The 12,317-nt window shown below is 42.7% G+C and overlaps 1 protein-coding gene across 1 annotated transcript; it reads left to right on the top strand.

Annotated features, from left to right (window-relative positions):
* The first annotated feature begins 2,647 nt into the window (after window positions 1-2,647).
* tbrg4 (transforming growth factor beta regulator 4) lies at window positions 2,648-10,719 on the top strand. Its single transcript, XM_040029610.1, has 11 exons — window positions 2,648-2,774; window positions 3,241-3,750; window positions 3,868-4,188; window positions 4,903-5,077; window positions 5,239-5,396; window positions 5,486-5,596; window positions 5,690-5,834; window positions 8,888-9,130; window positions 9,217-9,328; window positions 9,470-9,584; window positions 10,170-10,719. Exons 2-11 carry the CDS (start codon window positions 3,328-3,330, stop codon window positions 10,269-10,271), a joined length of 1,905 nt encoding a protein of 634 aa, XP_039885544.1. The 5' UTR covers window positions 2,648-2,774; window positions 3,241-3,327; the 3' UTR covers window positions 10,272-10,719.
* The last annotated feature ends 1,598 nt before the right edge of the window (window positions 10,720-12,317 follow it).

Raw genomic sequence — 12,317 nt, 5'->3', positions numbered from 1 at the left:
CTGCTGCCAATCTCAGCTTATCCGCGGTGCTGGAGCAGGTTACCTCGACCACAGAGGAAGGTTAATGGTGTCAGCGTGTTCACTGATGTCGCTTGCCTCCCGCTGCAAGCTGAGTGTCGCAGAGACTGGCACTGTGACAGCTCATGCTCGTTCGGTCTAAGCCCATATCCTCCTCCGTTAACAGCATTAACCCCAAACTACCACCACATGCTATTAATGCACTCCTGTCTATCCACAGGTGTGGAATGTGGTTGCCATGTATGTTCGTTTGTGATTCCTACAGCTGCATCACAGCATTAAAAATAAAAAGTAAAGCAAAAAAACAAAACAAAAACATGAGCAATAGATCACATATATGTGCTTTACCAAATAGCTAAAGAACCCATTCAAATATGCATGTGATATAATGTGAGTATCTGGGTCTATTATCTGCTATATTAATGTCAATGAGATGATGCATATTAATTTTACCAGTTCCTTCTACCTTATTCTGAATCTCCACCTTTACTGGCTATTTGATTTTTAAACATTAGCAATTGCAAATCAATTGATTTAATCCAAATCAAAAAACTGTAATGATGAATAGGCTATGTGGTTAATAAGTACAAAAAAAGATTTAGCTTGTATAGAGACCGTCGTGTTGAGGGACAAAACGTTTAGTAGTTTTGACTCAGTTTGGACTTTGCTTATCAGATATTAGATTGGAAAGACGCAAAGAAGAAAAAATATGTAATTTTTAGAAATACATTTAAAAATAATGAATGGACAGTTCAGAGTTGATTTATGTATCAACATATACTTTAACTATAATAGCCTGTGGTTATGTACCAAACGGAGTTAAGGTCATACTGTCCCTTACCTGTTCCTACGTAGAACTCTTTGCATGCTGTGTAAATAAAAAGATAAATAGCAGGTACGATAAGCTGTGTTTAAGGGAGTCAATATTATACCACACTGTATAATAGTCTGTACAGTGGTTAGATAATCAAAGTACTTTTATCAGCTCTAAGAACGCAGTGCTGGAGGGTGGATAGGTGAGGGGAAACTCTCTGCTCAGATTGTCGTCTGCAGGGCCCAAACATGACAGAGCCTCTGCCGTGTTTTTACAGATGTCTGCAGACACTCATTGTTGTACCACCCTCCCTTCCTCATTTATACATACTGACAATGGCTTGAACGCAAAATTTCAAGTTTTTAAATATTGCTCCATCAGACCTCTCGCCACTGATTTTTGTTCAGTTTATGTAATTTGACATATATCAGCCTTTTCTCCCTGTTTCTCTTCCTTAAGCATGTCTTCATTACAGCCAACCTTGCACAGAGACCATTTCTGATGAGGCTCTAGCAAACAGTAGATGGGTAGAATAAAGGTCCAGATGCATATCTCATGTTCTGTATCAGGACTTTGCTTAATTGTTTCCAATTTCATGAGAACATGACTTTCAGATACTATTCATCTGTTGTAAATAGTGTTTTGGGCTGCTACTTATTCTTTTGTCCTCCATCCAGGGCTGAACTCTTAGTCGAGGTGGCTCACCATGATTATTCAGTATATATTTATTATTGAAACTGACACAAGTTTTAGTCAGTTGGTACTATAAGCAGTGGCCATTCACTGGTCAAGTAGCCATTCATTTTGCCTGAACCCTTGAACTTCTCCCTTCCTTATTATGTCCCTCCATCTATTTTCTTACCGAGTTCATTTAACCCCTCCTTTGTCTCTTCCTCACTCTGTTGTTGGGGCTGCTGTCCCGCCTCCTGCACTTCTCCATGACTAATGCTAACAACAGCAGCCTCCTGTGACTGTGAGAAAGTCACCATAAAAGTACTGGTGTGTGTGTGTGTGTGTTTGTTTGTTTGTTTTTCTCTCTCTCTCAGCTTTTCAGCTCCACCTTTTCACCACTTTCATTAGACTTTCCATTGGCCCATTAAATCCAGGTATGCCACATTCAGACAGTCCAGCCCTGCCTCCACCGCTCTGGTTTCCCCAAGTTTTTGTTTTTGCTGTAGCTCTTTGGAAATCACTTTGCCTGTCAAAATGGTAACCTACAATAATATAGAAAATAAAATGGGAACTAGTGATGGGTTTTTGTGCCTAAAGATAGAATTTAAAATTAGTTCTTTGCTAAGTTGTCTGTTATGTGTAGACACAGCACTGGTTCACCCCTTTTTTAATGATTCTTTGGTCAATGTTAAGTGGCTGATCAAAAACAAAAAAGAAGAAGAAGAAGAAAAAGAGAAAGCCCAATTCCTGTGAAAATGGCCAGGTACAAGGACAGTGCTGACGAATGAAAAAGCAGCCAATGTCGAAAGATTGACCGACCCTCAGAAAATCTGTAGAACTATTTCTCAAGAAGAAAAAAAATGTAAGCAAAATATAACAAAGTAATGCAATGGGTGGTTCAAGAGTTTTGCACAGTGCTTTCTCCTGTCAAGTGTGATGAGAGCGTTCACACCAACTGTGACGGTAAACTAAGTAGCTTGCAAATAAGACAGATTTGCCCTGAATGTGAGCTTCATTTCATTCATGAACTGGTGAACGTTTGGATTTGGTTTATATAGAAATGCATTACATTATAAAATAGATTCAAACACACACTATTGAACGCGACCTGGACTCTCGATTCTTGTCGGGCGACTCGAAACATTTCCAGCCAATGACAGCGACATCCGCTGATCACGTGACAGCGTCCGACGACGTCAATTTTCTGCGACCACCTCTCCTAGACACTTTCCATGTGAACAACTTTCGCCAAAATGATCGTAAATTAAAGGTAAGCCTTTGGTTATTTGGGTAGCGGGTGAAACCGTGCAGTGAGTCTGCTCTCCGACGCACAGACACGAGTATTATGAGGGGAGGTAGATGGCAGACCGGCGTTTCACTGCGCCTCTTCCTCTCTACAAGGTCAGGATTCAACGTTACATGACAAGACCAGCGTGTTCTCTCTTGCTGCCGGGTTCCGTGTAAAGAAGATGGGTTTTAATCAGCGTTACAGTAGCATGTACTGCAGAGCTAGGTTTAGATGCATTATTGACGAAGAAAAACTGCGTACCACTGGTTACACAACCACTTTTATCACCATTAGCGACGCTGTTCAGGAAATCTGTATCACAAGTAGAAGATGAAACATGGCTAAAGCATTTGGCGGACTTGAAAATGTGTTAACTTGTAGTGAGATTTAAAAGGCGACCCTTTTCATATAGCCACACTTAATGTTGAATTCTTTACTGCCCCCTCAGGTTTAAAGTGGGATGGTGACACCAGCTGGTGAGCCGTGAGAAAGCCCTTCTTACCTGTCTTTAGTCACTCTCTGTCTCTCAGACTCCATGGCTGGCCGCCTCCTGGGCAGATGTGCCCGTCTGCTCTGCAGGTCCTCCTCTCAGGCCTCAGCTGCTGCTGCTGCTCGCCTACCTCTATCTGCTGCTGGGCCTGCAGAGTTTCAAAGAGCCAAGGGCTGGCCATGGCTCACAGAGAGGTCAATGTGTGAAAGAACAGCAGTTACCAAAGAAGACCACTATTCAGTGAGCCCTACTCGCACACAGCTGGATGAATCGGTGGACAAGGCAACAGTGCCAGAGGACATCCTGTCTGCTTGGGAAAAGTATGGAGGTAATGGTAATCAAGCTGCCACCACCCTCATGAAGTGGGCCCAGCTGGTACTAAAAACCAAGGGAAAGTTTAAGGAACAACAACCAGAACTGATGATGGATTCAAGGCTCCTGGATATGATGAATACTTTATCTCGGCAGGTACATGAGTGAAGTGCACTAGCTCTGCCCTCATCTATTAAAGTTATCAACGTTCAAAAAAAGGATTTTAAGCTTGTCTGTTGAGATAAATATCTCATTTATCTTTGTGTATTCTAGGTGGCCTCTGTGTGGAACAGCAGTCTAGTGTCTGTCTTGCGAACTCTCTGGATTATGGGCGTTTCCCCCGGTGATCCGGTGCTCAGTTCTGTCCAGACAGAAGTCCTGTGGAGAATTCGAAGGCTGACGTACAGACAGCTGGGCTACTTGGTAGACTGGGGAGCAGGCAGGAAAGGTCAGCAGGATGTGGAACTAGTGAACGCTACGCTTAAACAACTTGAACTGCGCTGGACTGAGATTGATGATACGAAAACTGTCAGTGCGCTGATATCCAAAGGAGAACGCATGTCGCCAAGCTTGATGGACAGACTGGAGGACAAGGTATCAGACTTCAAACAACGGTCACCTTTAAAACACGGTTAAAGTTCCAGTTTTGAAGTTTAAAGTTTTAATGTCAGTGTTTTAGGCAGATTTCTGTGTTTTAAAAGTTTGGCCCTTCTCACTGGGTTAAAGTCATTTGCATGCAATCCCTTGAGATTGCTAAATGGAGAAAGCACGTGTGAAATTTTATATATATATTATAGAAAAAGTTGAAATATTAATGTGTTGATTAGAAATGATAAAAATGATTGTGTCTGTAGTGGCAGCACAGTGAAAGTAACTTAGAGTTAGACACTGTGTCCATATAAATAAAACTCTGTACAGAGATTTTACCTAGTATTTAAGGCAATGATACAGTCATCTTCTTCTTTCATTTAAGTTCTTTTGGAGTATAAATATAACCTAAGAGTGGGATATGTAAATATATGTTGCCTCAGCTTACTGTCATTTTCCTCTGTGCATTTCTTCTAGTATTATTTTACTGTTTTCATCTAACTTACTATTATTATTTTTATATTATTACTCCATTCCCTAATTATTATTATTATTATTATTGTTTTTATTCTTCTTTAATTACTTGTGTTGTTTCTTTGTTAATTTTAATTGCTTATGCAGCTGGGCAAGATCAGTTGTGTTTAATGTGCTATATGAATACACTGATTTGACTTGACATATATTGAAATCATATGAAGGATCCTCTTTCTCCACTTTTAGGCTTTGGAGCTTGCAGAGGGCTTTTCAGGAGAAGATATTCGCAAAGTCTGTGTATCTTTGGCAGCTCAGAGTCGCAGAAGCGTTCCACTTCTCAGGGCTCTGTCCTACCACCTTCTCCAGAAACCCTCGGCAGAGTTCACCACACCTTTGATAATGGACATGGCCTTTGCATACGGTAATAACACCATAAATAATAGGCAATGTATGTGTTATCATCACAAGTCTTTATATTAGGTTTGATAAACATGATGAATGAGGGATGAATGTGTTTTGTATATGACTGTCTGCTCACACACTCTGCGCTGCTAACAACAGAACCTTTATCATTGCTTTTAGGGAAGCTGAGTTTCCACCATTCTCAGGTATTTCAGCGAATGGCCTCGGAGCTATTACCCAGAGTCCCTGAGCTCAGTTCTGCTGACATCACACGCTGTGCTAAGTCACTTGGTTTTCTCAAATGGCTCCATATGCCTCTCTTTGAAGCCTTTGCTGAGGTGAGTAATCAGCCCCTGATAAAAGTCATTTTCAAAACATTGTGCATCTGTGATTTCAAATTCTCTCTCTATACATTTTGTTTTATCAGCACTACACAGCAAACAGCGACAAGTATACTACTTCTCAGCTGTGTAATCTGCTCATGACTTTTGCCAGACTGGGCTTTCAGCCCAGCAAAGGAGAAGAGTTCTTTAACAAGGTGCTAATGTCATTAAAGGCTTTTTGTTGATTGTGCACATTTCGTTCTGCTTCCTAACTGAAACGATTGCTCTCTGTGCTGTTTTGCTTAAAGGTGCACTCTGTGTTGGAGAAGGCTCTCTCAGGCCTGGAACCCTTTCTGAAAACGGATGTGGTTTGGTCTCTGTGTGTGCTACAGCAGGCCAAACCCCACTATCTCATTCCCCTCATACAGCAAAATCACGTTTCCAAACTTTCAGGTAAGACTCGGTACTGTGTGTGCGTTTATCCTCAATTCTCAGTTCTGCAGATATGCGCTTTATGTGACACAGCAGGCTCACACAAGTAAATCAGGTTGCCTCTAAATTGTCAGACGTTCAGGGTGAAATACACAGCCTGCTCCTTTAAAGTAGGAGAGGTTGGTGAATGTGCTTCAGGTAACTGATAAGGAAGCCCCTATCACATTACCAAAATTCCTGGTATGTGTTGAGGCAGAAACACCAGATGATAACAGCAGGACATCCAATCAGACCCAGAAAACCAGCACAAAGATTGTTTTGCCAAATAAAATAAAAGACTTAAAAAACATCCCTCCCACAATTCAGAGCCGAATCCCCACACAGCACCTATGTGATACCACAGGCTGAAAGTTTTACAAGCTGAACATGGAGGAAATGTTCACCACAGCTGTCATGGAGACCGATACATAAAGCAGCTCAAAGATTGTAAACTAAATAGTCATACCAGAATAAAGAGCTGACAGGAACATGTTGGCATGGGATACTTTTTTAGTGCAGTTGATTCATTTTATTCTGACTTTATGTGCATTACAATAATCTAATGCTTGTTTTACCTTTAGTGCAAACTTCTTAAAGTATATTTAAAAGAAAATGGAATTTAGATACAAAATATGATACTGTTCCCTTTAAAATAAATACTGAGCTGCCTTGGTGGTGGTCTGCGTTCTCCGAGTGTCTCTTGCATTTTATGTTGTGTTTGTTCAGTTTTTGAGAGATTTTGAGTTTGTTCGGTTGCTACCTTTGCAAGGTCTCCTGTGTAAAACCAGATTTGATCTCAGTGGCACTTCCTTGTTAAATAAAGGGAATAGATAAATGAAAATGAATTGGCCCCGTAGTTTTCTTAATCACAGGTTTTAACCCTAACTGTGGTTGGTGTGCACAAATAAAGACAATTGTATAGACCTCTTACCACTCACAGTAGCTGGTGAAGTAGAGCTGAGTGACTGAATCAATGTAACTGCAATGCAGGGATGCTAACCACGAAACTGTCTGGGCTATATAGGCAAGACAGGAAGGAAATTTTTAAGGGAAAAAAAAAAAAAAAAAAAAAATATATATATATATATATATATATATATATATATACCAAGGAGATGCTCTGTCCCCACTGCTGTTCTGCATAGGCCTGAACCCCCTCAGTGAGATCATTAACAAGACTGGCTACGGATACCGACTACGGAACGGAGCAGTTGTCAGCCACCTCCTGTACATGGATGACATCAAGCTGTATGCCAAGAGTGAACGAGACATCGATTCACTGATCCACACTACCAGGCTATACAGCAATGACATTGGAATGTCTTTCGGACTGGAGAAGTGTAGTCGGATGGTAACAAAGAGAGGGAAGGTAGTCAGAACTGAGGGGATTGAACTACCAGAAGGCAACATTGCAGACATAGAGGACAGTTACAAGTACCTGGGGATCCCGCAGGCAAATGGGAACCATGAAGAGGCCGCTAGAAAGGCTGCAACCACCAAGTACCTGCAGAGGGTCAGGCAAGTCCTGAGGAGTCAGCTGAATGGTAAGAACAAGATCCGGGCCATCAACACGTACGCCCTGCCCGTGATCAGGTACCCTGCTGGGGTAATAGGCTGGCCAAAGGAGGAGATAGAAGCCACTGACATAAAGACAAGAAAGCTCCTTACCATGCATGGAGGGTTTCACCCCAAGTCCAGCACCCTGAGGCTGTACGCTAAGCGGAAGGAAGGGGGCCGGGGACTGGTGAGTGTCAGCACCACAGTCCAGGATGAGACAACGAACATCCAAGAATACATTGGGAAGATGGCCCCAACTGACCGAGTGCTCAGTGAATACCTCAGGCAGCAGAAACCCAAGAAAGAGGAGGGAGACGAGGAACCATCATGGAAGGACAGGCCCCTGCACGGTATGTACCACCGGCAGATAGAGGAGGTGGCTGATATCCAGAAATCCTACCAGTGGCTGGACAAAGCTGGACTGAAAGACAGCACAGAGGCACTAATCATGGCAGCACAAGAACAAGCTCTGAGTACAAGATCCATAGAGGCTGGGGTCTATCACACCAGGCAAGACCCCAGGTGCAGGCTGTGTAAAGATGCCCCAGAGACAATCCAGCACATAACAGCAGGGTGCAAGATGCTAGCAGGCAAGGCATACATGGAACGCCATAACCAAGTGGCTGGCATAGTGTACAGAAACATCTGTGCCGAGTATAACCTGGAAGTCCCGAGGTCAAAATGGGAGATGCCCCCAAGGGTGGTGGAGAATGACCGAGCTAAGATCCTGTGGGACTTCCAGATACAGACGGACAAAATGGTGGTGGCTAACCAACCGGACATAGTGGTGGTAGACAAACAGAAGAAGACGGCCGTAGTGATCGATGTAGCGGTTCCGAATGACAGCAATATCAGGAAGAAGGAACACGAGAAGCTGGAGAAATACCAAGGGCTCAGAGAAGAGCTCGAGAGGATGTGGAGGGTGAAGGTAATGGTGGTCCCCGTGGTAATCGGAGCACTAGGTGCGGTGACTCCCAAGCTAGGCGAGTGGCTCCAGCAGATCCCGGGAATAACATCGGAGATCTCTGTCCAGAAGAGCGCAGTCCTGGGAACAGCTAAGATACTGCGCAGGACCCTCAAGCTCCCAGGCCTCTGGTAGAGGACCCGAGCTTGAAGGATAAACCGCCCGCAGGGGCGTGCTGGGTGTTTATATATATATATATATATATATATATATATATATATGACCTCAGATTTCTCTGATTCCCATCTGTTTTTCTCTTTTTTTAACGTTGTGTTGTAGTGTCTTTCTGGGCATTTATGGTTAACTACCTAAATACCATTCCTGCTCAGCAGATGGCAGTACCACACCACTATACTTCTGACAGGACAAGATTGATCATCAGTCCCATTTTCCTGTAGAGACAAAAAATTGCTTTGTTTCCTCAAACCTTCTTGTAAGGGTTTTGGAAGCCCTGTTGCCAGTGAGCTGTCGTCACTCATTCTCTTTCCTTTGTGTTTTTTTTCCCTCACTATAGAAGGAAGTCCAGCTCGAGCAGAGAACTACAAACTGAAGCTCTTGCATATCGCTGCTACTCTCAGCTTGGAGCATCCTGGTTCTTTGGATACTCTGTCCTCTCAGAGTGTCCCGTCTTTCCTGGCCAGCAGCTCCCCCCTGTCCCCTCTGCAGAGAACCCTGAGAGAAACATTACTGAAGTTTGTGGGCGGGAGGTCAGAGGCTCTTCGCATTGGTGTTGACACAGTGTATGGATGGACTATTGGTAAGGAGATATAATAAGCCTGGAGATATAATATGAGATTACATGCATCATCACTACTAGAGCGGTTTTGTTTTTTATGTTCTCAGATGGTGAGCTGGTCGTGGATGCTGACAACAAACCAGTTGACATGGTAACAATAAAAGCCCCTCATCTACCAAGCGGAGGAGGAGATCAGGCTTTACCCACAGGAGCACGACGGTGAGTCATAGGGAAGAGTCATGTGGGTTTGGGTACTTAAAGATTTATTTTGAGCTTTTTAATGTTGCAGCATCTTTTGCTCCAGGAATCTAAATATATTTGTCCTCCTTTTTCCCCACATATGTTTTTTTTTTTTTTTAGGGTAGCTTTCCTATCTTGGGAATTTCCCAACTTTGGCTCAAAGAGTAAAGACCTTCTGGGACGTTTTGTCATGATGAAGCGACATCTTCAGTTGGCTGGCTTCATCACAGTAGAGGTGAGTAGAAGCCAGCGTTGTAGCAGTGCCTGAGATGGTGGTGTTTTTCCCCCCACAGTGACTGAATAATTTTCTCTATATAGGCTGAACAGCTCTGTTTGTTCTTTAGATTAGTTTTTTTTATTGCCCAAACTCAGACACACACTAAAGCCAACTGAAATAGAGATCTTCTGTTTTTTTTCTCTGCTCGTGAGCAATATTTCAAAGAAAAGAAGCAGAGAACCAGCACCGCCGCTGCTGCTGTTTCTGTCAGGCTGATTGTGTGCAAACAATGGAGCTAATACTTGTAGAGCTGAGAGTCAGGTGGGCCCCGCTGCAGTCTGTGGTATAAATAGAGCTCCAGCCGCAGCTCTGCCTCATCTAGGCCAATCCAAGCTCTGTCTCTTCTCTCATCTAGGACAATCTCCTTAGCCAACAGTGGACTCACTTGCTTGTCGGGTTGCAGTGTTTCAGACTGTATTAACTGACCAACTATATGAATCTAAGAGTGAAAACCAACATTTTATTTTAAATATACATCTTTAATGGTGACAGATGGTCATCAGCTCTGTAAACACATGCTTTGTCTGTTTTATTTTCTTTCAGGTGCCGTATTACGAGTGGCTGGAGCTCAAGACAGAGTGGCAGAAATTAGCCTACCTCAGAGATAAAATGGGGAAGGCTGTGGCCGAGGACATGGCCAAGTGAACTGGGCAACATTTGCAGGCTCAGCTAAATCGGAGCTTTCCCAATCAAATGTGGGACCACCGGGAATACACACACCCACGTTCACACACTCAGAACAGAGCAGCATTGCAGAGAAGCTCTCATATACTGCCACGAAAAAAAGAAAAGGGAAAAAAAAGCATATTTTCCATCTGGTTCCCTTGGAAACGTGTGGGGCTTTCCCTGTTTCCATGGTGACAGTGATAAAGAGTTTTGGAGCCAGAGAGAGGCTGAAATGAACACAAGGCTTCTGCAGAAATTTTATGATCGAGGACTAAGTCATCAGTGGTGACAAGGCAAAACCGAAGCAGCACGGCTGTGTTTCAATTTGTTCCTAATGTGCTCAGCGTCAGGGCGTGAATATACTGAAATAACTTATCTCTGATTGTGTGTCATCTTGTGATGGAATAAATTGTTTTATTTAATTTTCTTTTACCTCCCTTTGTGTTTTAATGCTGTTGCATTCGTTTGCTTTGAGTGGCACTCAGATACAAGATGCTCAATTCTGTGTTTCGCAGCTGGTTTGCACATCACTCACCTGTGTGTGTGTGTGTGTGTGTGTGTGTGTGTGTGTGTGTGTGCGTGCGTGCGTGCGTGTGTGTGTGTGTGTGGATGAATCTTCTCACTGCTGTGTCAGATAAAATGACGAGTCATTTGATGCCCAGATTTTCTGTATTGAGCGGCAGCATGAATTTTGTGAATGCGTTATCTCTTAAATAACTCCACCGCATTTGGATTAATTTTTCCAAACTTCATATGCATTTGCATTAATGTGCATGTTTACTGAAGCCCAGCAGTACTGCCACGATGAAACATGCTAGGGTAAACTTCACTGATAAAACACGTTGCTCACTTGAAACTGCTTACACATCATCATGGACAGCTGCAGCAGCTCTCAGTTGTGGCGTATAAAGGAAGACTGACAACTGCAAACCAGGGCAGAGGAGAGAACTTAACGATGGTTAAAGCACTGCGTGGATAAAACCAGAGCCAAGAATGAGGCAGCAAGAAAGAAAATATTACTTAACTCGAATGGACTTTCCAAAGAAATCGATTTGAGATTGCTGCTTCTTCTCTCCTTTGTTTCCTGCTGTTTAAAAGTTGCAGCTTAATGGTGTTAAGCAAAATTTCAGGATAAAGGTAAGATAGGGTTAAAGTTAAATTATTACCTGAACAGTATTTCTGGTAAAAAACAAAAACATGAAATGTGTAACTTTTTGTGTTGCGTGTCTCACAGGAACAATCTATGGTGGCACTGTGACAATACACAAAATTAAATGTGTGTTTATGGTCCACGCTTTTGACTCCCACTTTCTGCATGTTATTAATCACAAATATTGGCAGATTTGACTAAATTAGCTGATAACACCTTCCTGTGGCTGCTTAGTGGGATTGCTGATGTTAAAGTAAGTGAAATCAAATAAGGAAAAGTGTGGCATCTTGATATTAAAGAACACTTTCTCTGATGGTCAATCAGTGACTTGGGCAGGACTGCAGGCATTTTCAAGCTCTGTACCTGAATCCAGGAGTAATAACAGAACAGAAGAAGTGTAATGGTAACACTGGTGACGGCTATGCTGACAGCATGTACTCTGGAAATCTGCTACATTTCTATTTTGCTCAGCTCCACTCTTTAACCTCCATCAAGACCAGGAAGTTAACAGAGCTTCACACAAGCACTGACGTAAAATGAGATTAGATCTGTTGGCCTCGCGTCACTGATGAGGGAAAGCTGAGTTTCCACCATCCCCCAAAGCACGTCATAATATATGATGCAATGTCCAAATGCAGATTAAGAGAAGTCATTAATTTAGTATTATATAGTATGATATCGGGCACAGCACAGAGACAAGAAAAACCGTTACATGCTTGGTGAAAAATTCATCCAAAATATTCTGTCTGTTGTCAGCTTCTCCCGCTCCAGCTGTTAGTGTATTGAACCACAAAGCAAGCCATATTATTTGTTATATATGCGTTACACCACATGCCTGAGCCAGACGTCCAGCTCAGCATTCATCTGTCAGTTAA

Source organism: Simochromis diagramma, unplaced genomic scaffold (assembly GCF_900408965.1).
Source record: "Simochromis diagramma unplaced genomic scaffold, fSimDia1.1 OVJJ01000361.1, whole genome shotgun sequence".
Taxonomy (NCBI): Eukaryota; Metazoa; Chordata; class Actinopteri; order Cichliformes; family Cichlidae; genus Simochromis; species Simochromis diagramma.
This window is presented reverse-complemented; position numbering and strand designations above follow the sequence as displayed.

Coding starts and splice junctions, on each gene's coding strand:
- tbrg4 (XM_040029610.1), top strand. CDS start 3,328: ATGGCTGGCCGCCTCCTGGGCAGATGTGCCCGTCTGCTCTGCAGGTCC. Junction 4,189..4,902: donor TGGACAGACTGGAGGACAAG/GTATCAGACTTC, acceptor CTCCACTTTTAG/GCTTTGGAGCTTGCAGAGGG. Junction 5,078..5,238: donor GGACATGGCCTTTGCATACG/GTAATAACACCA, acceptor CATTGCTTTTAG/GGAAGCTGAGTTTCCACCAT.